Consider the following 27,322-nt stretch of genomic DNA (forward strand, 5'->3'; position numbering starts at 1 on the left):
AGAATTGAAAAAAAAAAAAAAAAAAAAAAAAACCTTGACAGTGAACTCCATGGAAACAGCAATAACGTGAAATCCGCACACAAACACGACTCAAATGGAAGAAGTGTCACGGGCGGAGGAGAGGAGCCTGCGAAACCTTGGCACCAGTCCACATTTATGGAGGAGGGGGAGAAAGAGCGTGAAGGAGGGAGAGAGTGAAGTGAAGGAGGAGGTGGAGGGAGGGCTCCGTAGCAAGGGGTGGTCTGTTAAGAGTGTGTGACAGCCAAAGGGGGGGAGAGGCAAGACGGGCAGGCTGCACAGTAAGAGGCTCTGCAAGCTCTCCGCAACACGCACTAGACGTAGCAGCCAATTTCAACACTTTAACGCTATAAAATCTGACACCACTACCTCTCATTTGGTCTTTATCTCCACACGCTCCGATTGGCAGGTGGATTCCGTAGAGTCTTCTAGCTTGGGGCTCTTTGCCGTTTCTTCCGTTGGACTACTGAATGAGTTTTGGAAAGCTCTTGACTTTTGGATACCGCACCACGTCAGGCACGAGGCAATCTCAACCTGTCTTCTACCAATGAAAGAAAGAATCATCCATGACTGAAGATAAAATTTACAACTATATTCGTTGATCTGCGCAAATCGGACTCTTTGAAATGAGTAGTTCCATCAGCGGAATTTGATTTTCTTACCTCAAAACGGAAAATCTTTTAAATGGAAGACACAACGTTGAGCGTCGGAAGAATTGGACTTTAGCAGAAAAACAAGCAAGGATAACGCGGTCCCTAGGTGGTGTTGGTGGTGGGTGGATGCGCTTGATTCTGCAGGCAGCTATAGGGGAACTAGCAAAGAGACAGTATATAGAGACATCTCAGGCTAATTGTGCGGATCTAAAAATATGGATGCTTATTATTGAGTGAAGAGGAGGAGAATTGATTTCCCTTTCAAAGACTTTTGTGCAGGCTTTTGATGTGGAGAATGGAGAGTGGAAGTGGTGCGCTGGTGGGGCTTGTGCTGCTGCTGTATACGGTTATGTTGAGGACAGCGCACTCAGCCTCTCATAGTATCTACCCCAGGATACGCTTGTCACATAAAGGTAAGTGTAGCCTATTTGAGCGTGAGTGCAAATGCGAGGCTAGTGGGTAATCATCCATGTATCCACGTCAATGGACAAACTGACAATGTAGAACGTTACAATGATGATAAGAATGAATGAACAATATGCTGATGACAATGACAAAAATATTTATCAAGTGAGTTTATCAATCAAAGACAGGTAAAAGTTGATACCCAATCTTACAACCCAAAAGTTTAGATCAACTTTCTACTTGTCCTAAGCCCACATAAAAGGTGAGGGTTCATTTAGGCAAGACATCTGGTATTAAAAAAAGCAAAACATTCTTTCCCCTGTGTTGACACTGCTTATCAGTTACCTAATACTATTCAGATACTGCAGCAAAGTGCAACCACTGCAACTTCAGGTAAAAAGAGTATATCCTTTAAAATTGTAGCATTTGCTGAAATCAGAGTGAAATTGACCCTTTGTGTCACAAACAGCAAATGCTACAATTTTAAAGGATATTAAAATTGTAGCATTTGCTGTTTGTGACACAAAGGGTCAATTTCACTCTGATTTCAGTTCTGTCAAAAAGGTCATTTTGCACAGGTTGAGAGCCACTTCTTTGTCATTCTGCCCCAGTGCAGAATGAAGTAGATGCTTTCATCCATCAACTGTTGGGAATGAATTAATAACACAATGCAAAGATTCAAAAGCAATGCATTTTTGTAACTATTTTAGTCCCAATAAGTGAGCAATTGGAGGTATGATTACAACTGATCCATATTATGCCATTTTCTGATCTGTATTATAATGTTGCCTCCTCATCAAAAACAGGCCTGGAGTTGTGTTTTGCTTCATTCACATGTTTAACACAAAGACCCTGCATATTTAGACTGAGTTTTTCTCTCAAACAGAAAACACTCTGTTCCACCTTGTGATGTCATGTGGTAATACAGGAAGTGCTCCACTGTCTTTTTAAACTCCACACATCTTCACTAGAATCATTTGGATGATTTCAGCCTGGGAATTTCCAGTCTTTACTAAACAAAAGGTAAATGTTGAAACTACCAAATAATGTCATCACAAGGTGAAACTGAACATTTTGACCTTTGGAGATCTAGACAGACTAATAATAAAAGATTACTCAAACAAACACAATTTTCAACATTCTAACATGGCTAAAATTTTATGAGTCAATTTAGCATAATATGGGAAGCCACAGCATGTGCGATTTTAGCCAAAAAAACAGACTAAAATAAAATCATGTTTATTGCACTAAAAACGTACACAGAACAAGTGTCCTTACTGCGTGCGGCTTGCATCTCCACAAACCTGACTATTATTTGACCTGGAGTCGCCGTGGAATTGTTGCTCTTTTGACTTTAATATTGTACAGCATGGCATAAAACATCTATCTCCATGGAAAATGTTCAGAAGTATGGTTTTAACTTTATATTTTACCACCTCCAGAAAGTTAGATACTGTACCTTTAAAGTCAGGACATTAAAGTTGAAACAGCAACATCGTTTGAAATAAGCGATTGAAATATGTCTCTGTTTATGACCGCAAAAACACAGGTTATAATCAGACACTTTAACTGGGCATGAATAACGAGCCACATGCACAACATAAAACGTAATGGGCTGTGATTTGTGATGGAAGAGCGTTAGCTTGACTTGCCCGAGCGCCTGTGTTCTCTGCTGGTGTCCGCCAAGTTTGTTTGGATATTTTCACCATGCTGGTTGAGAATCTACAATGTGGCTTTCTTTATATCATAGCGGCGAAGCGACCGTGTGCTCTTTAGGCCCGGGGAGTTGAATAAACTGAATGTGCACACACAAGGGGTTGTTTACGATGCACAGCTACTGATATGCGCATCCGCTGTTATCGTCCAAACAAAAGTGAGGACGTTTAAAGCTCGGCGATACTGTCTTGAGTAAACATAACTTTTTCTCTCACTGTTTCTTTGATCTCTATGGCAACAGTGGGTTGACGATTCCCCATAAGCCTGTTAGTCATGCTTGGATATAGGTGTGGAATTTGAATGGTCAATAACTTATAAAAGCATGGCTGCCTGTCAGATAATCCGGTTGATAAAAGAGGACAAGTGAATGCGTGCTTATTTTTCCTGACATTTGATGAGGTAGGGTAGCGGTGTATAGGCGGGTAAATGGGGTTAAGGATGTTTTGTACAAGATTCAAGAGGAAAATATCACGCTTCACCAACCTGGCTTTCCTCAGACTGATACGTGTAGTGCTTTGAATAGAGTCCTACCTATCAGTCTGGAATAACTCTCAAATGCTCAAACAGATACTTCATGCTGATTGATCGAAGCATCACAACAGCGGAACAATACACAATAAACAATACTTCGCTAGTACATTCGTATTTCACGGTTTATTACTCTAAATATGTGCATGAAATTACAGAAAATAAGTTGATTTGCAGGAATTTATTTACTCTTTTACTTTGCACGCGAACTCTTCTGAAGCCGGATGACCTCTGCTAGCAACAGAAGGGAGTAAAGCATTTTGAAAAAACAGATTAGCAGCATGGCTAACTGTCAGCAGATAGACAGAAGTGGAGGTGATTTTAGCGCTGAAATTATCACTGAAACGGACACTGTTTTGAGTGACTGGATTGGCATCGTGAATGGTCATTAAATGGTTAAGAGTTAAAAGGCAAAACACAAATACGTAAAAGTTCTTATTAAAAATCCAGTCAAATGTTCTGAGCAACTTTGCAGAATATATATTTGCGCTTAATGATAACAGGGCATTCTCTAGCTTTTTAATACGACTAATTAGCCAATGTTCTACTCTGGAATTTGTTAAAAAAACAAAAAAAACAAAAAAAACAGGACTAGTTTATTTTTGCAGTGGTCCAAAGTTGTTCCTCTCTTACCTTATGCATTCTGAGCATCGTAATTATTCACCAAGATGAGTATCCAAGCACTTTTCACAATCTCAGTATCTAGCGTGGACTTTTGACGTGACAGTAAAGCTAACAACAGCTACTATGCTAACCTGATTATCGGACAATAAAACGATTTATAATGAGATGCAGACAGCACGCAATAGAGTTATTTTGACTTCAAGAGCTGCTTATACAATATATCTGTACTGGGGTAGATATAGACAAATTTTACTCAAAAACATGGGAAAAATCAGGGTTTGATTGGATGTTCAACCACTTGTTTTCTTTGAATTCTCAAATACCTATGACTGGCATTGATAATGACCAGGCCGATGGTTCTTTATCATTGGCCTAAAAAAGACAATTTTATGTAGCCTACGACAAGTATTGGCCCCTCACATTTAGCACGAGCCCAGTAACCTTGAGCAGGACATGTCTAACTGTGTCTCCTCTTATTACTATTGACATATTGATCCTTCGTCCATAAACCCATTCATTCTTTGTATTAACACATATATCAGAGTGAGACAGCTATTCTCATCTCCTTTAGTGCTTGCAGCTTGGCCTAATCAGGTTAATGAATAAGTATTACCAGCTTTAGCGTTATTATCTTTTCATTTTTACCAAGCTGATGTCAAGCTAACAGCTAACAAGTGTAAAAATAGGTGCAATAAGTATTAGCCCTGTTTCTTGTGAGCAATTTTAACCACTTACTCTTGTTTGTGTGGACCTTTGGATTATGGACCTTCTCTAGCAGAAGGTCTGTCTGGAATTAAATGTATTTTTCCCTTAGAAACAGGCAACACTGCCAGGCCAAGTTACAGGTCAGATCTGTGAAGGAGTGACCCCGCTCACAGAAAAAAATGCATGTTGTCATAAAATAATGTATACATTAATAAATCCAATAACATTCCTGGCAAAGAAATAACATCCATAGAGACAACCAGAAAAGTTACATTGTGCATCTTTACAATGTTTGGCCGCACATCATGATGTCATCAGATGTTTTAAAGTCTTTAAACTCTCATAAATTAACTCACGCCAGATTGATGTACCTGTAGCAGTCTGAATTAAATTCTACACATTATCAATCTGGGATCGTTCTCACTGAAACTGCTCGAGAAAACGCAGAACATCATGACTGTGATTGGTCTAAGCGTCACAACAGTTTAACAGGCCAAAATATTATCTCCTGCACATTTTTCACAAACAAAACAGTCCATATTGATGCTAAAATAGGGTGAACTGTATCTGTCGGTGTCACCATGTTTGTTTTGGTTCGCGTGGGTGCTCGGCCTTTGGCGTCCACTCAAACCTGAATGCTGCTCTCTGATTGGGCCACCCATTCAAATAACCTTGCGGCAGGAGTACACCAAATACACAAATATCATGAGAATGAAATGTAAAAAAAGTAACTTCTATGGCTAATTATTGGCTGATTCTGCTATTTTTTATTGCATTCACTACAATTTCAGTCTTAGCACTCTTTGTGCCAAAACACAAAAAAAAAAACCTAAATCATTCAAAATCCAAATAGATTTAAATATAACTTGGAATTATTCTGAAAATCTTTATGGACATATGCAACAACTACACACCTTTTTCTCTGCCTATGCTTCCATGCTAGCCAAGCATGTTCTGGCTAGCACATCTCTGAATGAAAAGGCTCCAGTTGGATCCTATCATTATGGAATGAAAAACATCTAAGCCTAATATATGCCTCATGGGCTCTGCCAGTGCATTTCTCGCACACACCCTTCTCCTAGCTAACCTAAACCGCTCATGCACAGGGGAGCCCAAAAAGTGTGAGCTATTCAAAACGTCAATGACATGAATACAGTGCAGTCTGACAGCCAAGGATGTGGTTAGAACTATTTACCCCGAGGACTTAAATATCTTAATAACATCTGGTATCACAAAGGGAAGGAAGCAGGAATCTTTTAGAGTGCGTAATGGAAGACGGACAATCATAAAATCAGCTGGAATATTTTTTACCAGACTGGCATATGGTAGGCTGATAAGAGCGGGATCAATACTATATAAATAAATACAGTATCAGTTTTCACAAGGCCTTCTGTAACGTGGGGGGCTTAGGAATTATCAAGTAGGCCAATGTAACAAAACCAGGACTAACCCAGTTTTTAATCCGGACCAAAAAAAAAAAAAAAATTTGAATTAATTTGGAACATGGATTAAATCAACAAAGCTCAACTCTATGATTGATACCAACCAAGAAGTCTATAAAGTTGTAGGAACAATTGTACTAAACCAGGTCTAAATAAGGACCAAACCAGGTAGAAATCAAGCCTAAAGCAGGATAGGCCTACAGGACACGTATACCAGGTATAAAATGGAGCTAAACCGGACAAAAGTGGGTCTCAGCATGATGGAGCTCAGTATTGATTAAGGCTTGTACCAAACCAGAACCATGACCTAATACAAAACAAGTCGAAACCAGGACTGAACCAGATCTTAGGAGCTGCACTTTATGTTCACTTTTTTTTTAAAGTGTGAAAAACTGAACTAAGTCATTTTACATGGTTTGGCCCAAAGTTATCCTCACTTATCTTATGGATTTCGAACATCCTAATGATTAATGCAGACATGACAGACGCAGGCCCGCGGACCAAATTTGGCCCTTGAGATCATATCAAATATGAGCTGGCCCACCGGCCTCCGCGCCAGTATAGTGCATGCACCTCTAATGCTACGAATCCCAGAATGCTTTGCAAATATGTTGGCGCCAGCCCCCACCACTTCTGTTTACATTAGCATCTGCTACCTGTTGCCTCACTCTAATTTAATCCACGCCTTCTGAGAAACATGCAGATGTTGTTGATATTTTTCAATAAATATTTAGTTTGGCCCACTTAGTCACAATTTTTTATTTTGGCCCACTGTGAATTTGAGTTTGACACCCCTGGATCAATATAAACTGCGATGAGTTTATATGAGCGATTCACAGCTGGGAGACCAGTGCGGAGTTCGGCCAGCTAACAACAACTACCATTATAGCAGTGCACTTCCTGATTATCAGATAAAACAATGTATTAAATAATAATAAAACACTTTATAATTAGACGCAGACAGAACAGAACTATGTTATTTTGATCTCAATTGTGCTGAGGTAAGACCATTTTTGCTCAAATACTTGGAGGGGAAAAAATCAGGCCAGGGCCTTTGCATTGGACTAATTGGAAAGAAGAATTTAACCAGGACAAAGCCTAAAAGGACAAAATGCAGATTTAATCTACCTCAGGACCAAACTAAGTCTGAAGCAGGATAGGCCAGGGGCAAATGGACTAAAGCAAGTCTAAACTGGTAAAGTGGGTCAAAACCAAGTCAACATACGTCTCAACATGATAGTTCTCAATATTTCCAAAGCTACGTTTACAGCTGTATGTACCCTGCTAACTGAAATACTTTTACCCAGCTTTGCATACTATAAGCAGATAAACGTGCAATCAATACAATCTAAATAAAATTCCATATCCGTTTTCATGGGCTTTCTTGGAATCGATTCCTTTGAGGCCCCGTCACATGGTTCAAGGACGACCTTTACAACCGTAGCCTTTCTTTGACTAACTGCGCCACACTTTTCACATGTCGGATTATCTCTCCCCATGTTTTATCTTCCTGTCTAGACTTCTGCACCGCTGAAGTTTTTTTTTCACCACATATGCACATGATTTCACTTTCATCCCAGTCATCCTTTTAGTTCGCACACACCTCTCATTTTCTCCAAAAGGTTGTTACGTTAAGCACAGCGAGTATAGGGTTGCAATCAAAGTCTTAGGGGGAGAATTAAGTGTAATCTATGGTTTCCACGGTCCGTCAACGCAAAACACATCTCAATTGTGTGGATTCATGACTTGGACTGGGAATGAGGTATTACATTTACTTTTCCAAATAATTGTACTCCTTGTAATAGTTTTTATCAAACTCCACTTTACACGTCTACTTGAGTAATGTTACTTTTTTGTATGTGGAGATACATTGCTCTCTTCAATAGCCTATGTTGCCTGCATGGAGTAAAACAAAATTCTAGCCAGCAGCCACTTTGTTTGAAATTGGGAGGTGTACCTTATGCCTGGTAGGCTATCTCTGTTTTAAAAGGTTAGGTTTACAGTTTCATTTGGTAATCAATATTTTAAAGATTGTAAAGCTATTTTCAACTTTATATTCCCTATTTGACCCACTAAGTTGCATAACCTTTGTTTGTTTGTTGACAGTATTGTAACTTATAAACTTAAACATCTGGCTTGTTTTGCATTACATTCTATCAGTTTTGGTAGCAGTTTTTATTTTATTTTGTACTTCTGTGAGTACATTTGTGTAAAGTAACTACTTTTTTACATTTGAAATACCCCCCACATTGGCAGGAGTGAAATTGGTGCTATTCCTGTAGCTTTGGGCACATGAGACTTCTCTGTACTTTGAGGACAGCCATCGTTTGTGGCTCTAATGAGGCCAGCGTGCGTCAGAGGCACAGCAGGCTGGAGAATGGCCCTGCTGCCACTGTCACTGCATTTTTAATGCTTCTATCAAAGCACTGTCTTCCCTTTAAATAGTCACTTAGTCATTAGGAACAGCAAGCAAAATGGTCTGACATTATAACAAAATGTGTTTTACAGAGCAATTTCGTCTTTAGAAACTTGCTACAGACTAAAATTGCTATCTGGTTTACAATCAGTACAAGTTTAGCTTTTAAACATGTAATGATGTAGGTTTTCATTCAAAAACCTTTTTCATCTGTTTGGGTAATCTTGTATATTTAGTCCATCTTCCTTTACATAGCTCAAACAATAGCTTTCACCTTTGTATTAGAAAAAAAAGCTTTTCCTTGTTTTTAATACACCAGACTTATATAGGCTAAGTAATTGAAGGGGTCATTGCCAACAGTAAGATAACTCTGAAGGCAGTGATTATTGACTCTTCAGTGCTAATGGAGCGATCAAGTCAAGAGGGATCTGGCTGCAGACCTCAACCCAGAGGACCCAACCCGCAAACCTCTACCAGGAGGCCCCTCACGTTGCTTACCTCCATCCACACATCCCTAAAAGTAAACAAACAGCGGCTATACCAAAAGACCACCAAAGTCAAAGTTTCCTGGCTGCTGTTTTCATTGTAATAATACAAAAGTTGACATAGTTTTACACTAAAGACAAGCCCAAACCCTTTTCCTAACCTTGACCATTACAGACTTAAGACTACGGAGTCTATGGCAGGGGTCGGCAACCCGTGGCTCCGGAGCCGCGTGCGGCTGTTTCATCCTTATACTGCGGCTCTGCGTGGCATGGGAAAATAAATTTTAAGTATTTAATTGAAGTGCATTTTATTTGTGTTAGTTCTTTTTTATTGTAGTTTAAATTGGAAGATTATTGTGATCTTGAAATATTAAACAAAATTATATTTTCTTATTTTTGGTTGATCAAAACAAGCGTCACACTCGCGGAACAATGTTAACGCTGTGCAGAGGTTCAGGAGCAGGAGGATCTTCTCTGATGTAACTTTCGCCCATCCCTAATGACGCATTAATAGACTCGTTCGTAGATACATCATGAAAATCCCGAGAGGAAATCGCCACAGAAATCTATTTGATGTAGTGGCAAGTTTATTATCTGCTCTTGTCTCCGCGATGACGTATCACGTGTAACGTATCAGACACGACGCACAAAAGTAGAGCCACAAGCGAGTGAAAATTTGCCAAAACAAAAGTCTTTGGAGAGCTTTTTAACAAAGGGGATAAGGCCAACTGAGGAACCAGAAGAGGAGCCTACAACCTCCAAGAAAAAGAAAGATACATTTAACAGACAACACCAGGAGTCCTACTTAAAATATGGGTTTGTCGCTACAGGTGACTCTCACATGCAGAGTCCGCTCTGCGTAATATGCGGAGGAAAAGCAAATTATGCAATGAAACCTTCAAAACTGCTTTGGCACATGGAGAATAAGCACCTGGGATTAAAAGATAAGATTTAGAGTTTTTGAAAGAAACAAACATGAACAAGAAGGAAAGAAGAAACAGGTGCAGGGCTCACACTGATGCAGCGCTTTGGTGAGTTGTATTTTTTATGCACTTAACTTATTTTTGCCATATTTATCTGCCACGCGTAGAAGGCTTGTCCGTGAAAATAAAACTACATTATTCCGTTACGTTATTATTATTATACACAGTGTTATCTTCATTTTAGATGTCAAAAAGTATTTGCGGCTCCTAGTGTTTTATTTTCCATGGAAACTGGGTACAAATGGCTCTTTGCGTGTTAAAGGTTGCCGACCCCTGGTCTATGGCAAGGACAAAATACATTTAATATGCCTATGCTATTTACGCCCTTGTTTATGTAGGCATATGTTGACAGTTTAATATCTGTTTTGTTTTTTTTGTGACATTTTTGAACTACTAATTAACCTAAGCAAGCAGACTAGAGCAGAAACGACACAAGGCTTGTTCATTTCAAGCTAGAAATGAAATCTATTGGTGCTTAACCCTATGTTGGATGCTATCGCTGCCATTAGATTTGCAGTTGCGGACTTTCCATTACTGTAACTCCACAACCAATTGTGCTATCATGTAAATTCAAACAGCATCTCAAAGCAGAGACATGGGGCTCTTTAAGGACTTTATAGACTATTATAGCTCGCCTAGACTGTTTTTTTTCTTTTTTAGCCCTTTACATATCCATCTTTATTTTTCCTTTGATGCATCAAACAACTGAATGGGAAAATCCTAGTCCTAAAATGGGACCTGCGCTCTGATTCGTCGTCTTCGCGGGACAACATAAGCACATTACTGTAATGACAGTAACATTTTTAAAGAGCCCCGTGCCTCTGCTTTGAGTTGCCGTTTGAATTTACATGAGAGCACAATTGGTTGCGGAGTTACGGTAATGGAAAATCTGCAACCACGAGTCTATCGGCGGCGATAGCATCCAACGCTGTAGGGTTAAATGTCTTTGAAGTCAACAATTTGAAAAGAGCGTCATCACATTTAATGACCTTTTATAGACAATGAACTAAGGTAAGAACTTATAGAAAGCATAAGTGAGTCGTTCATAAAGTAAGCTAATGAAAGATGGTGAGGGACATGTGGTTGGAGGTGCAGCCTGGTGGAGGTCTGCGAGGTACGATCCTCTGGGTGGTGATTCACAGCCAGTAGCTGTTTCGAATTGTTCAGACCATAGCTCCAACTCCTAGCCCCTAACTCGTTTAACCTTTGGACCTACTTCACACGGTCAACCATAAGAGTCCTATGCAGAGAATCTGACCATCCTAACCACTGGCAGGAACAACGGAGCAATCGTGTGACACTAATATAGTTTTTTACAGCGTAAAAAACTACAACATCCACAAAACAGGCTACAATAAGAGCTCCTTATTCTCGTCAACTGATTTTAATGACAATTTCAACATGGCAGTGTACTGAAATGACCCCAGTGTTTGCACATGAGAGATGCTGCTTTCTTCAATAAACCTCACAGACTGTAGATCTGTGACCCTGAAAAATCTGGATATGTCCCATGCACAGAACAGAGTAAATATTCACCAGACTCACCATCAGCTGCACAGTCTCTGCTCTGTCCCCTGTCACAACAAATATTCCATCAAATCCTGCCTTTTAGTCCATCGAAGCCATGAATCTATTAAAATAACTGGATAGGGTATTGCTAGCTTGGAGCTCTAGTGAGTTGTCTTAGTGGCCACTCATTGGTACTACAACGAAAAAAATCCTGCCTGCCTACAAAGGATTTTTCTCGTAGAATGTAATCTAATCACAAACTGCTCATGTTCGGCTGACAGGATGCCTGCAGCTTTCACAAAGGTCGAATTGTGTGGCAATTTTTACCTATTTTCCAGATCATTCACTTTTTCTCAGCTCAAAATACGTCTGTTGGCTTAAAAAACGCCTTTTAATCGTTAGCTTCAGCTACGCACCATGTTCGCTCTAGCTAAGCTCAAGTGCTGATTGGTTAGAACAGTGTGGGCAATATACAAATGTAATGAACAAACATGTGAGCGATGTGAACAACCCAACTGTCGTGAATGAGCTACAGGTTTAGAACATGGCTGAGAAGCTCCTGGAAGCATAAACATTATCATTTATTATTTATTTATTATTCCCTTGCCTCTTTTGCGGCTGCTTCACGTGCTTTGTTAGAACACTACAGCACTTTAAAATTACTGGAAGCACTTTAGCCACATACGAACTTGTGTGAATTTTTTGTGATCTGTGGAGTTGATTGGTGTTTGTGTTGTCCTGTCTCTTGTCCCGTTTTAGGGACTGCGAATGAAAATTAGTTGTGCAGCTAACTTCAGCACATTTTTTACTGGTGTTTATTAATGTGCATTGTCCCTTTTAAATAAATAGATAAATGACTGTAAAGCTTTCATTTTCACTACTATATAAAGTTGGGTTTGTCCAGGTAGTTGTTTTGTATAATGTATGAGACAGTGAAACTTTTACTGCATTACAAACACTTAGTGCAGAGATTGGCTGTGTTCGGAAACCTTCAGTCACAATGCTCCCTGTATTGTGGTGACGCACATCCGGGTTTGTCTTAAGGACTTCTCAGATTCTCTTGATCAAGTCACCACTTCTGGTCCTCAACACTGCTAAACTGTGAGATTTGGCAAACTTTATTTTATACTACCCTTAATTCAACAAACCTGTCTCATTAAGTACAATGTAACAAGATGCAATATCATGTAACCTGACCCCTCTAATACATCTTAACCAGTGCTACCATGTAACTACAGTAACAAGCACTGTCAACTTTACATGTTTAGTACTTTCAAGTTACAGGGAGACAATGTCAGATCTAGACCTGTCACAACAACACGTATTGAAATGAGATACAGGACTTAAGTGAATATAAAAGATAACCGATAATACTGAAACCAAACCTTAAAGCAGAATTACCCCCAAAAACCTATTCTAAATGTACAGTATTGTTTAAAAAAAAATCAAACAAAAAACCATGCAACACTTAAGTAGTTAGTTTGTATCTATAAAGAGTCATAGAAGTTAATAATTCAACATTCTACATCTCAAATCTTGTCAAATTGCAAAATCCCCCTCTAGTGCAAAGAAGAGATGCCTATGATAAATACTGCCCCCCAAAAATGATTGTTCCATCTATCATTTATTGAACAACAGTAATTATCATGACAGGCCTAGTCAGATCTATGCATCAAATAACCTGAACATTAGATCCACTCTAGTTAATCCTTTTTTTGCAGAGTGGGTGGCCATGTCTCAGTTTTGGCTTTGTTTTCTCGTGGCATCAGTCCTACCTACATTTACTTCTATTATTCCAAAACAATATTTTAAAATTCTGTAACACCAGATGATCAATTATGTTTTCACCATGTCAAGCTGAAGAAAGAATCCCATTGTTTAGTTAATGAAGGAGCATCTTGGCACTAAAAGCCTGAGTGACATGAATTCAAACATGTCCGCTGTGTTTCACGCATGAGGGCTCCTGAAGTCAACAAATCCTCATTCTACCACATGCTAACCTGACGGGGATGTTCTCTGCTTGACTGGCGATGGCATGTTTACTTTACACTTGTAACTATCAATCATGTCCTCTCCGTAGAAAAGAACCAGCTCAGGCTAATGTCGCACTGTACAAGCTAGCTTACATAAATACACGCTTTCGGAAGAGCAGACCGTAGACTAAACTAATGTCACTCTAAGTGAATAGCATCTTGAAAAGTGGGGCGGTTTTGATGCATCGCGTTGTAAACTCCAAGCTAGCAATTAACATTATTGGAATCAGCCCACACTCGCGCCAAAGCTATAATTTCACAGGTTTTTTCAGACAGGGAAAAAAAAAGCTTTTAACCCTGAAATGATGTGGTTGCAGGTGACTTATTTGCGATGGGGATTGCCAATGTTGCTCTGAAAACTGTTTGTCTGAAATTAAATGCATTTTTACGTCCATTCATTTTCGTATACTGTCTCTGCTTATCTATAATTAACTTTTACTATCTTGAATGCCAGCCATAGTTGTAGCTGTAGTTGCATATGAATCACACTGCCAGGTCAATGGGGATGTACATATATTTCCTACTGTGTCTCCTTTCCTATGTCCTAGCTTAGCCACTCCATCCTTTTTCATTTGTCCATTGTATGTAGACCCCCGCTCTTGCTTCCGTGAATAAAAAGGTCTTGCGGGGAGGCAGCTGCTGGTGAAACTCTAATATCCTTTCTGACCTTTGTTGCTGTAGCTGCAGAACACAGATATGTGAAGATGCTGGTATAGAAAATATAAAAGGAAAGGGAGAAGACCATAAATAATTCAGGGTATAGAAAAATAGAGAGTGGGTGTAATGTCATTTTCAGTAGTAGGTCTATGTGATTGCCATGCAGGTATATCTTAAAAACATGAACAATAGACCTAGTTCATTTTAAACATTTTGCAGTATTCCTCACTTTCCTTATGCATTCTTGCCTCACAGTAATGGTAGAGCGGTCAGATCCACTGAACCACAGGTTGGCGGTGTGATTCCAGCTTCCACAGATGCTGTTGTTGTGTCCTTGGGTAAGACACTTACTTAGTTCGCCCCCAGTGTCTGTGTACACTGGTGTGGGAATGTGTGTGAATGGGTGAGCTTTCTTGATGTAAAGCTCTTTGAGTGCTTTGAAGGTGGAAAAGTGCTATATAAAAATGTGACCACTGTATATAAATCATGCTATACAGAAGGAGGGGTGACATTGCTCTCATCTTCAAGATCAAATATTATGCATTCTTGTGAATTTAATTTATGCGTTTGGTCACCTTGGGATAAGTATTTCATATTTTCTAACTTACAATAATCTCTATATTTGGAGAAATCACACAAATTACACCTCCTTTTTCAATGCAGCATTTAGGCGTTAGCACTCTCTCTGTTGTTAATATGTCCATCTTGTTATGCTAATAGAGCTGTGCGTTTGTTGTGAACAGTTATGATTTATGGGCTTAAAAACTGTCTATGAGGATTTTTTTTTACCTGTGACGTAACAATCTGGACAAAATGCAAACAGAGCAATTTTTAGTTCTTAGCAAAGACAACTACTTTGATGAAGGCACAACAGTATCTATCCTGGTTAAATAAAGGTAATAAAGGTTTGGTAGAATATGTTTCCTTGAAAACACTCCTTGTGTTTGTTCTCTTTCCATCACACAGAGGTATGGAAACTGTTCAAAATCAGTTTTCTTCCCAGAGGCTGTATTGTGTGGACTATAGACATTGTATAAGAGAATTGAATTAGTAGGATTTTGTACATTCCTGGTTAAAGCACCAGTCGAAAGTATCCAACATTATGAGTGTTCGTCCACTGATCCGAAGGTTGGAAGTTCAAATCCTGCTCTCGACATAAACATCATTGGTTGAGCAATCAGATCTACTGACCTACAGGTTGGTTGGGCAATTTCTGCTCCCACAGATCAGTGCTGTGGTTGTGTCCTTGGGCAAGACCTTACCCCACCTTGGCCCCCGGTGTCTGGGGGGTGTATGAATGTTTATGTGAATGGGTGAAAGGTTTCTTGATGTAAAGCCCCTTGAGTGCCTTGAAGGTGTAAAAACACTATATATAAATCTGGCCATCTAATAATATTGTGACAGACATTTGTGAGAGAAATGTTAGTATTAAATAATTTACATATGTTTAGTGCCTCTCCACACAGATCTCATCAGTAACTTCTGTGTGGAGACCTGCTCGACGTCATGCGCATGGACAAGTTTAATAAATACTATGGGACATTCCAGGAAAAGCAATAGAGACACAAGCAGGTGGTGAACAATTATGGTTACAAAAATGGTGCATAGTGCAGTTTAAAGTCTTGGTTTGGTCCTGGTTTGGTTGTGATGTCAGAATGATATATGGTCCTGATTTGATCCTCACTGTATATGTCAATGTGGAGCAGATTGAACGTCTCACTTGTCGGTCTACCCCAGGGTGGCTCTGTCTACAAAAGTGACTTCCCACCAAAGGTATGGAGTGAATGAAAAACGACTGGTGGTGCAAAGGAACATAGTCTTGTAGTCTTGGTTTAGGCCTGGTTTAAGCTTAGTTCAGACATTGTTTGTGCCCTGCTTTAGTCCAGTAAAGATGCACTTTAAAAGATAGTGCATCTGAAGTGGTGTGATAGCCAATGTTCTCCCAAATACAGGAAAACGGATTTATTCCCCATGTCATTTTTCTTCGGGGATAGGTGATTTGATTTGACAGTTATTAAAGACAGATGACCATATGTCTGATGTGTGAATGCACCTTCAATTGAATTACATGCTATTGGATACTGTATCAATAAAATGTATAGATTTTTTTATTTTATATCCACAATAACATGCCCATGGTCGACATTGCTCTTCATGTGTAAATGTGATTAACCCGCAGTGTGTTCACCTTTTTTGGTCTTTATTACAGCTCTCCCTTTGTACTGTGTCCCTTATCCCACCGGAACCGTCCATGTGGCTTTGATTTGGTTGTGTGACTTCATCACCCACATCATGGCGGTACACTGCAAAAACTGAGTGTATAGGTTAGCTAGAATGATTTAGATTCAGAATGTTGTTTTAGAATTTTATTAGTTTTGATCGCTTAAAAAGAGGTTATTGCACTTCTATGGGGTTCTGCTAACACATTACATATTTAGGTCACCATGTTGCCTTTTTATTGTTTTGGAAATGCTATATCGGTCGAAAACAACATATTAACATGTTGAATCAGTCTCAGTTAATTTTTGAGTCGCTCTGAGTCCCCCCTCCCTTTCCTCCCCGTGTTAAGTCACTCCCCCTTCAGAGCACTACCACAACACACATCAGCTTGCATTGCGCTAATGAAACTACTGTGCATTGCATCAGTTTTGTGAAGTTGTAGTATTTTGGTTGGATCGTGCTCTTGTATATTTATGAAAATTGTAGTGCGGGCCCATGGATGATGTAGGCTTGTGGGTCTTGGATAGGATTGGACTGCTAACTGTAAGGAGAGGGTTTGAATAGGGCCCGGGAGAGATCACTTGATTTCTGAAACATGCATGGATGACGTATAAAACCTCTTCAGGCACGTTTTTGATTAGGGAACGTTATAACACAGCAGGAAGCTCCAAAAAGTTGTTTTGCATGCTGATCTGATAAATCTATCATTATTTTGTATAAAAAGTCATTCTATTACCTAAACTGTGCTGAGTAATTGTGGTATCAAAATTGTCATCAGATATACTAGACAGTTTGAAACTCTACTAACGGAAGCACTATTTGGATACTAAGGTTAAATGACGCATACTCTGTAAAAATGACTTTTGTGAGCTTTTAGCCATGTTATAACATTGTTCCCTCATTAAAAACAAACCTGGAGTTGTATTTTTCTTCTTTTATGCTGGTTTCAGCAATCTTTTTCCTCTGACTCTGTGAGTTGCGAGTTTGCGGTTTGAAATTTCCCAGGATTGCTGCATCACAGGTAGAAACCTCGTGCTGTGTTTAAGTACATAAATCATCGCCAGACTCGTGGAAAAATGTTTGTAGTAAAATTGTATAACCAGTGCCTGTAGTTATATAATGGTTGGTTATTCATTCACTCTCCACACACAGCTGACCGCATATGTCCGGTTTCCATGCTTCTAAGGGACATTACATGAAGGTACTTTAATTTCCTGGAGAATGATCCTAACATAGCCACTATTGCATAACCGTAAACAAAACCCTCATCTTATTAAACCCATATCTGAACTTTAAACCATGTTGTTGGTGTAGTGATAATGTATTTATGTAATAGGGAAGGAAGGCAGGTCCCCTTAATGCAGTGCTTCTCAATTATTTTCTATCATGCCCCCCCTATAAAGAAGAAAAAATTTCGCGCCCCCCCATCATATTTAATATTTAATTAAATATTTGACTATTTGAGAACCACTGCCTTAATGTTACTGTGTATGTTCATTGTAGTCCCTTTAATGTAATACCCACCTACAGTATCATCAACCACATATGCACACACACATCCTAAGGTTTCAGTACTGAGGAAGTGACTTGATACTCAATGCCATCTGATTCCGATACTATGATGGTAAAACCACTCTTTCTTTGACAATAGAATGTGATTTTCAACATTAAACCACAGTACTTTCTTTTATATTACCATGTATTGTATCGATACTTGCTCAAGTAGTTTCAGGATCAACGAGTATCTGGTTTCCTACACTTTTGAAAATGAAACCACGTTCAAATAAAACCCAGGTGTGCAAAGTGTCTTGCTAAAGGACACAACAGCAGCAAGCACAAATAAAGTCAACTGTACATATTTTTTGCAGTGTTCACACTCACACTTGTATAGGATAATGGTGTTACAGTCCTTTACTGAGTCCCATAGCTCCAGGACTGGACAGGCTAACAGGACACACCCACCCCCGCTCTGTATCCCCTAAACTTCACTGAACTTCCATAATTCACTTGGTTCCAGTGCAAATTTTATTACTATGGATGTAAACGCCGACCAATTTAAATGGAAATACGACTCTGTATGTGCCGTAATACGTTTAAGGCTTAGTTTTTCAAGACATGTCTTTCATATTGCACATTTAGATCAGTGTAATTGAAGTTTCCTGCAGAATGCGTGCATGATCTCTGGTGTACCTTTACAGTTCGTGCTTCATGTATATGTTAGGCACCAAACCCATGTTATTGATTTACTCATGAATTGGCGCCAGGTGCAATGTTTTATTCACGGAACAGGATTTGTTTTCTGGTTATGATACTAAAGTTTACATTTTTAACTCAAGAAACATTTTTGTTATAACCCAAATAATTTGAGTATTTACACTAAGTGGGATGGTTGACATCATATTGTCAAAGTACTTGAGACCGGTCTTGGTCTTGATTTGGACAATGGCATTTGAACTTGAACCCTGACAGTCAACAAATGTGATCATATTTCATTATGGTCACTGCTGTTGACAATATACTTGTACGGCTAATACACAAAGCTTCTCACTGCAGCCTGTGCGCAAGGCTTGTCCCCTTGTTACGTGTCGGGTCAAACTTGGATTTATAAAACGTCCTGTCCATATGCCTCACATAAGCACGCCGCTCCTCACCTTTTCCCCTCTCTCTCCTCCCTGCGTACAGCACATATAAGCTCCCTCCTCACTGCACACTGATTATAAGAGCAAAAACAAATTCGGAGCAAAAAGTAATCAAAACTTGTGCCATATTACAATCTATTTTTAGTGTGTTTGTCACAATGCCTGGTAAATGTGCAGAGCTGGTAAATATCACTGTATATCCAGTAAGATATTGTAACTCCAGTGGGGAACTTGAAAAAAGTGTTCTAGCACATGTTTAAAATCCTACTCATTTTGAAGCAGTTTTCAGTAAAGTGCAAGTGGAAGTTGGCTTAAAACTTTTGAGTGAGGATCCAAAAAAGGGGCACAGAGTGTTCAGCTAGTTTGGCTTTTTTGAAGCTTAAATCAACATTAATCAGATTAAATTATATATATATATGCCACAATGGCTATAAAATGCAAATAAATGTAGAAAATAGTGGCCTCGATGGGCCGTGGTCTTGCCGTGGTCTCAATGGCCCGTGGTCTCAATGGGCCATGGTCTCGATCTTGTCTTGGTCTCGATGGGCCATGGTCTTGGTCTTGCCGTGCTATTGATGGGCCATGGTCTCGATCTTGTCGTGGTCTCGATGGGGCATGGTCTCGATGGGCCATGGTCTTGGTCTTGCCGTGGTATCGATGGGCCGTGGTCTCGATCTTACCGTGGTCTCAGGCAGTAAAACACCAGGATGTCCACAGAGAGTTTGTGAGACACTGGGGGTTGCATGATGATTTCGAGGCATATTGAAAATATGATGGTGTTTATTTGATCTTTTTATTGAAAACAGTGTATGTTAGCCAAATGTTTGTAGAAAGAAAACAAAAGAACTCAGTACAAAAGGCACAATTGAATTTGAATGTTTTGCCACTTTAAATGAATAAGGCGTCTGTTTCATTTTACAGTGGAGGGCCTTACTTGCACATTCATTGTGTTGGCCAGTTGTGAGAAGGTCACATTGGCAGTATGCAATGCTGGTAGCACGAATCAAACTGGCAAAGTTTGTGCTATGTGCCTGAGATGTGCAACCCTTCTCCAATGAAACATAGCACCATCTACAAGGGTCTGGAAGTCGCTTTACCATTCATTTTTCCCACAGACTTTCCACAAGACCTATAATATTATTTAAAATCAGTTTCTGGTTTACTTTATAAACCACCAACTTATTAAAATATTGATAATTTATTTATTATAAATATTTTTGTTATAGCGCAGCATTGCCGTTTGGGTGGAAGCCAAAACAGAACTGCCCAAACAAATTAAAACAAACATGACGACAGACATAATGCAGCCTATCTTGTTTTTGATTTGATTTAAGATGCAGAAACAATCACTCTATGCATTTGTGGAGGGAAGTCTGTGCTTTTCTTTCACCTGGATGTAACCCTAACCCTTAGTCCAATGGTTGTAACGAATTGACCAATCAACTTGAAGTATTTGACTTTCCCCCTTTTCCTGACCACTTTCAGTGAGATGAGAGGCGTACTAGAACTCAAGAGCTGTGCACTAACTGACAAATGTTTTAGTTATATATATGTATTGATATTGATATTACATTGATATTACAGATATTCATCACTCCAAAACTTGTATCCAGTTGACACAATATCATTTTCTTTTGTTATATTTCTCAATAGTTACAACTCATCCATTTCAATGAAATATATAAACTTGAAAGAAGTAAAATAATCTCATGCTTTATGTAACACAAATTCATCCCGGCTCTTTTTGTGCTGTGCAGCTGTTGACTGAGGACCCTGGGGTGGTTGCAGATGGCCAGGGAAGAAAAGCCCTTTAGACCGGAGCCAAACACGGAAATCCCCACATTTTTAGATCCGAGTGTGATTCTGAAATGGCACCAGTAATGACAAGGCAGAGGAGCTGAAACATCTCTCATTCTCTCTCCATATTTCTCTATTCCCCTTTTTCACTGTCTCTCTCCCTCTCCAGTGTAATCAGGCCTGCCATTCCAAGCACTCTGTAATCATGGGTAATAAAGAGTATGAGTGAAATTGTTTAATGACACGATGGATGTGTGGACGTTTCAGAATCACCATTATACACCTGTGAACAGGAAAGTATTTAAAGGCATGAGGAGGCTAGACCTAAAATCAGGTGTGCTTTTATTGGGGAAGCTGATGACAGAAGCATCTAAGCTGGTTCCCATTCCAAGTATAGAGCTGTTCCGGGGGTAGTTGCATACTGTTGTTGTGTCTTTAGGCAAGACACCTGTTATGCATCTGTTATGTTTATGTTTACTTTGTATGGCTGTGCACTTTTGAGCTATTTCCACCATTTGTCCAATGTAGTTTTAAAGGAACTGTAGTTAAGGTTTTGAGTACTGAACGATGTGTCGCCAGATATGAGGTAAAAATGTTTAAATCAAACATAGCTTTTACTGAACAATTGTGATATCCCATTTAATTAATGTTTTGGTTCTCCAAATGATTATCCAGTCAGAAAGCAGAATGAGCCTCACAGGAGTGAACTTGGCACCTTTACTTTGGTCTTTTTACACTTTGCACCAACTAAGATGGACAAACAAACCTTTACATACTTAGCCTGAATATATGATGTTTTACTCTTTGGCTGCATGAAAGAGAATGAGAGACAGAGAAAAGAAATCCCATAGAGTGGATTAGTTAATTACAGGAAACATGTTGGGTTCTGGCCTGTGCCACCCAGCCTGAGTGTAGAGCTAATGCAGCTCAAACAAACAGTCTGCTGTCTGCACCAGGATCCTAATGGCGAATACACACACACATATGCACACACACGTATGCACACACACGCACACACACAACCACACACAACTCCACGAAGATATCTAATCCCATTTTCAACAAACATAGCCAATCACAGGTCTCGCTTTGTTGCCATGACTAATCTCCATTAATGGGGCCATCTCCAGATCAAGTATCACCATAAATATACACAAGAACAGAGAAAGAAGTGCGTTGTTGGTCGTGTTAAGACTGCTTTGAGATTGTTTGAGGGGTTTAGCATTTGACAGGGGATAGTGACGTGCTGAAGAAAGACGTGTTGATACAGTGATGTCAGTGTAATCTAAAATAAGTCATTTATAATGGTCCTGTACCCGATTTTTCCCATGCATTTGAGCAAAAATAATGAAAGTAAAGTAAAGTAAGTGGGCAATAATTTAATACCACTGCAAACCACTTAAAATGAATTACATGATATATTATATTATACAAAGAATATCTCATGAACATAGACTGTGGAGTGAAGTGGAGTGAGTGTCACCCATAGTGTTCAACTCCAGTCAAATGAAGCTCATCAAGGCTAGCAGTTACAGAGGCGAATTTGGAACTAAGTATCACACCAATCCATAACACCCTTTCCTGCCCGCACCACTGGTTTAGCAGAGAGTGGGCTTTTAGCAACGCTTTCAAACCTGTTGCTAACACTAGCGGGTGCAACCTCGGGGAAAGAAGGCACCCGATTTGTCTCTTGTCTCTTATTTGTCATATCTTGAGTTACGAACACAATAGCCAAAATGACGAGCCTGACAGCAGCAGTTACAGAGACAGGGGGCCCAGTTTTCCAGTGTAAAGTGAACTAGAGCCAGAGTCAATGAAGCCAAAAGTGCGCCCATGATCACTTTCTATTTGGAACACAGCGGCTAGCGGGGTAGCTATGTCCATTTATATATACAGTCTATGGTCATGATGCAAAGCACCTGGCAAGTGGTGGTAGTGTGGGTTTTCATTTTGAGGACTTTTCACTATTCAAAAAGATATATTTTGTTGTTAATTGCTATGCAAATTTTTCATCATTTTGAAGTCCCTGGATAGGCATTGGGATCCATTTACATCAAAAAGTCAACTGGCTCATATATTCTTATATTTTTGCAAGAAACTAGTTTGAGAGAAATTACCAAGACTTTAGATTTGGAAGATTTTGATTTAAATGGTCCAAGGTAGGAAATAGTGTTCAGTCTACCAAATTGTATTCTTTAAAATAAATAATAGATAGATAAAAATTGAAGCCCAGAAGCCCAAACTGTGAAATCGTGTTGTCTCTTCGTCATGGTGCAATGCAGAATTTCCATTGCAAGCAAAAAGTGAAGTTTTTCAGTTGTCCTAAACTCAATGAATATTTTATATAAATATCTGTATTTCTCTCCTGAGGCGGTTGCTAAATAAACTATGACTGGCCCAAGCATTCTAGGTTATACTCAAGCAGCTACAGTTTCTAGTGAAACAAGAAGAACTCTGCACTCACAGTAAGAGGGTTCTATTGCCAGACCATGAAGGACTTTCTATGTCCAGTTTGCATGTTCTCCCCATGTCTGTGTCTCGCCTGGGCTCCGGTTTCCCCTGCCTCCAAAACAGCTCCTGTCCCCTTGAGGTCATAACTCTCCTGTGGGACCCTTCTGGTTAAGTAAAGGTCAAATAAACAAAATAAAATAAACAACTGTTGTTTGAACTAAGATACATTTTAGTGTTAGGATTATTGTGAGAAGAAACATAACAATGATTTATATTATGACCAAACAACAGTGAAATAATTAACTTTCCTTCACATTGTTTAATAGATTCCTCTAGTACAGTGGTTCTCAAAGTGCAGCCCCTGGGCCATGTATTGGGGTCTCTTAAACATTGTGGTATCAATTGATTATTACTTAAACATGATCATTTAATATGGTATACAAAGGAATGGAAAGAACTAAACCAATAAAATAAGAACTATGAGAAATGAATCTTATCTAAACTTGGTTATAAACATGGTTTGAACTTCTATTTTTCTACTATGGCATCACAATAAAATTCAGAACAGGGGGCCCATTTTCATGTTGATAAGGGGAACATGGCCTCGAATTTGAAAACCTCTTCTCAAGTATATATGAATGTATAGGATTTATACTCATGATAACCATTGTCATTATAACCATTCCTTGATTTCAAATATTTTTTTCCATTAACTGCTAAAATGTTAGAAATAAAAAGTTTCAAACAATTCATCTAGTATGTGACCAGTTTTATTAAATCAAACTCTCAGCCTACCCTCAGGACCCAACTCCAGATATTGAGTCAGCCTTGGTCAGGACTTGGAGGATTTTTAGCTGCGGTGCAATGGGGGAAACCAGAGTGCCTGGAGGAAAACCACTTAGACACAGGTAGAACATGCAAACTCTACACATAGTCAAACCCAGAACCTTCTTGCTGTGAGGCGATAGTGCTAGCTACTTAGCCACCATACTTCCTGGAGTATAGATTATATTGACTTCATTTTGCCTTTTTTTTTTTAAATGATTATTGCTTTTTAAATTGACCTGATTATTGATCATTCTTGCTATTAAAACTGTGAGTTGAACGATAATAATTACAAAAAACCTACAACAGAACCTATTCCAGTTCAAAATCTGTTCCCGTTTTAGAACTTTTGCCCTCTATATACCGCCGCTGTAAATGTCAAGCCACAACGGTTTTAACAGGGCAGCGTACAATTCATGTGGTTTTTAAAAGCCGGCTAACACGCTCCAGATCGGAGGGGTTTTCTGTTGTACAAGGACATCCAGTCATGTGCTAATGAAAGGGTGCTCAGACAAGTGTGCAGCCCAGAGGAAGTGCACGCCCCTGGGGACTCTCACCGCTAACCCCCATACCTCCATAACCTCAATGGTACAGTGGAGCAACCTGCACCAGGCACAGCTTAAAGGCCCATGTTACACTATTTTCTGATATGTATTATAACAGTGTTTCCTGATCAAAAACACAGCCGGAGTTGTGTTTTGTTTCATTCACACGTTTAACACACAAACCCTGCATATTTAGGCTGAGTTCTTCTCTCAAACAAAAAACACTCTGTTCCACTTTGTGATGTCATGTGGTGATACAGGAAATGCTCCACCGTGTTTTTAAACTCTATACAGCTTCACTAGAATAATTTGGATAATTTCAGCCCTGGAATTGCTTAACTTGAAAACTACCACTTGGAGATGTAGACAGACTAATAATAAAGGGTTACTCGGACATGTCTTAATGAAACAAAACACAACTCCAGCTATGTTTTTATGGTAGGTAACAGAATTATGACATAACTAAAAGCTCACAAGAGTTAGTTTCATGTAATATTGGACCTGTAATTATGTGGCAGTACTTTTTGAACCATTTGTTTAGTTTTAATTGTTAAAGAAGACATATTGTGCTTTTGTCTGCTGTATTGAGTTGTTGATGATGTCACTTCCGGGTCCAACTAGAAACAACAACACATCTGATTTCTAGCTTTGTTTTTGTTCCTTATTCATCAAACAAGAGAGTTACCTTTCAAAACTGCATTTTTAACCAAAAACTGTATCAAACATAAATAATGTAATCATAACTCTATAGTTATAACCCATGGATCCTTGTTATGTGAAAGTTATATTTTGGATTCACAGTATTGATCTAAAACCACTTGATAAAAGAAACAAGTCTGACTTATCCCTTCACCGTATGTCACCGCAAACGTTATCACAACAAAGAGCCAGGCAGCTGTCGACACCGCTGATGGATGGTTACAGATCACACTAGCGAGCAGCGAATTTTATTTTTTCATTTGTGCCAAATTGACTAAGTGACGCTGTTGAATCGTAAGTGTATAAAAGGTAGATCGGCAAAAAGATTTCTTGAATACAGGAGAAGAAAGATTACTCAAACCTGCAGGAATCACTCTATTTCATGTTCTAATTTAAACATATTTACTCAATTTTAACATGTCCTTTTTAATTTGTTGCAGTTTTTGTCTGATTTTTCCAAGTTTAATGGTTCAGATTTAATCCTTGCATTTGTAGGTGTGTCTGTGGTTTTTAATAACTGATGAAGTCAATGGTTCCGCTTCCTCGCTGATAAAACTGTTCTGTCTCCCTGGTGACCACATGCTTCCACAACTGTTATTTTTGTTGTTTGTAAATAAGGGATTCTCAGAGAGTGGGTGGAATATCTGAAAAAAGGCTAGTTTAATTCCTGCTGTGTCTTTGGCTAATGCAGGGTAAGAAATATTAGTGATTCTTTGTGGTTAGAGAGGCTGTAGGACTTAAGACTATTTTAACTAAGCTAAGACCTGTTTCGCCAGGTTTACTTTCAATAAAGGGCTGGACTCTGCATGCCCTGTGTGTATCTGACCTACAGGAGCACAGGTCCACATGGGTTCATATGATAAACACTCATTTGCATAGTTTGTTCAAAAACATGAATGCAAAACCTAAAAGCATATCAAGTTTCAAGTGTTATTTCTGATCATCAGGATGCAGAGTGAAGGACAGTTAAAATTAGGCTAAAAATATAAATCAAATTGCCTTAAAGATTGCCTATGTATCTTTTTTCATCTTCATGCAACAAGAAGCCCACTTTTAACTTAAGAATTTGACAAAAATATTGATTTAAAAAGGTCCATATGCGCTATTTTCTGATCTATGTTATAATCTTGTTTCCTCATCAAAAACATATCTGAAGTTGTGTTTTGTTTTGTTCACACATGTTCAACACACAAATCCTGCATATGTTAACTTGAAAACTACCACTTCATGATATCAAAAGGTGGAGCAGAGCATTTTGAGCTTTGGAGATGTTGACCGACTAATAATAAAGTGTTACTCAAACATGTGTGATTGAAACAAAACACAACTCCAGGTTTGTTTGCGGGGAGGCAACAAAATTCTAACATGGCTACAAGCTCACAAGAGTCAATATTGCGTGATATAGGACCTTTAATAGAAGTATCACACTTTCATAGAGGCCTAAAATAGGGTTTGCAAGGTTTCAGTTACCCAGCCCCATAAACCCCATTTTCCCCGTAGACAGTTCTAGCCTTTAAGATGAGCTAATTAGGAAGATCCAGATATAGATTACGATAGATTTGCTATTAACCCTGCTGTAAGTCATAGTAGAAAGCTCCTGATGGATTAGACCCATTGCGTCGTTTCATGTGTAATAAGAGTTAGTGTTCTCGTGCTGTCTTCATGGAGCAGAGGTGTGCGGATGGGGTAAGAGAAAACATGCGTGCTCAGGGGACAGGCTCAGGAGATGGGATGATAACCCTGCGGTCGCTCCCTGCCCATCTCTAGAGAGCTCTGAATCACTCCCACATGTTGAAATGTGCCCTTGGCCCTGACTCAAACTGCACACGCCAAAACAGATCTGGCTAATGCAATGGTTATGCGTGTTGTGTGGTACCAGTGACGCCGGGGCAAATGGAAGCCACATCTCCATACAGGATTAAGCAATTTCAATAAAAGTGCAAGACCTCCACTGAGGATGGGCATGGGACGA

The 27,322-nt window shown here is 39.2% G+C and overlaps 1 protein-coding gene across 1 annotated transcript in view; it reads left to right on the top strand.

Moving 5' to 3' along the window:
• Positions 1 to 27,322, top strand: part of sema3e (sema domain, immunoglobulin domain (Ig), short basic domain, secreted, (semaphorin) 3E) — a 112,511-nt gene that overhangs the window by 48,182 nt on the left and 37,007 nt on the right. Inside the window, exon 2 of the mRNA XM_033968561.2 lies at positions 846 to 1,084. Coding sequence (XP_033824452.1) covers positions 958 to 1,084 — 127 coding nt within the window. The 5' untranslated portion in view covers positions 846 to 957. The remainder of the gene's footprint in view (positions 1 to 845; positions 1,085 to 27,322) is intronic.

Source organism: Periophthalmus magnuspinnatus, chromosome 6 (assembly GCF_009829125.3).
Source record: "Periophthalmus magnuspinnatus isolate fPerMag1 chromosome 6, fPerMag1.2.pri, whole genome shotgun sequence".
Lineage (NCBI taxonomy): Eukaryota > Metazoa > Chordata > Actinopteri > Gobiiformes > Gobiidae > Periophthalmus > Periophthalmus magnuspinnatus.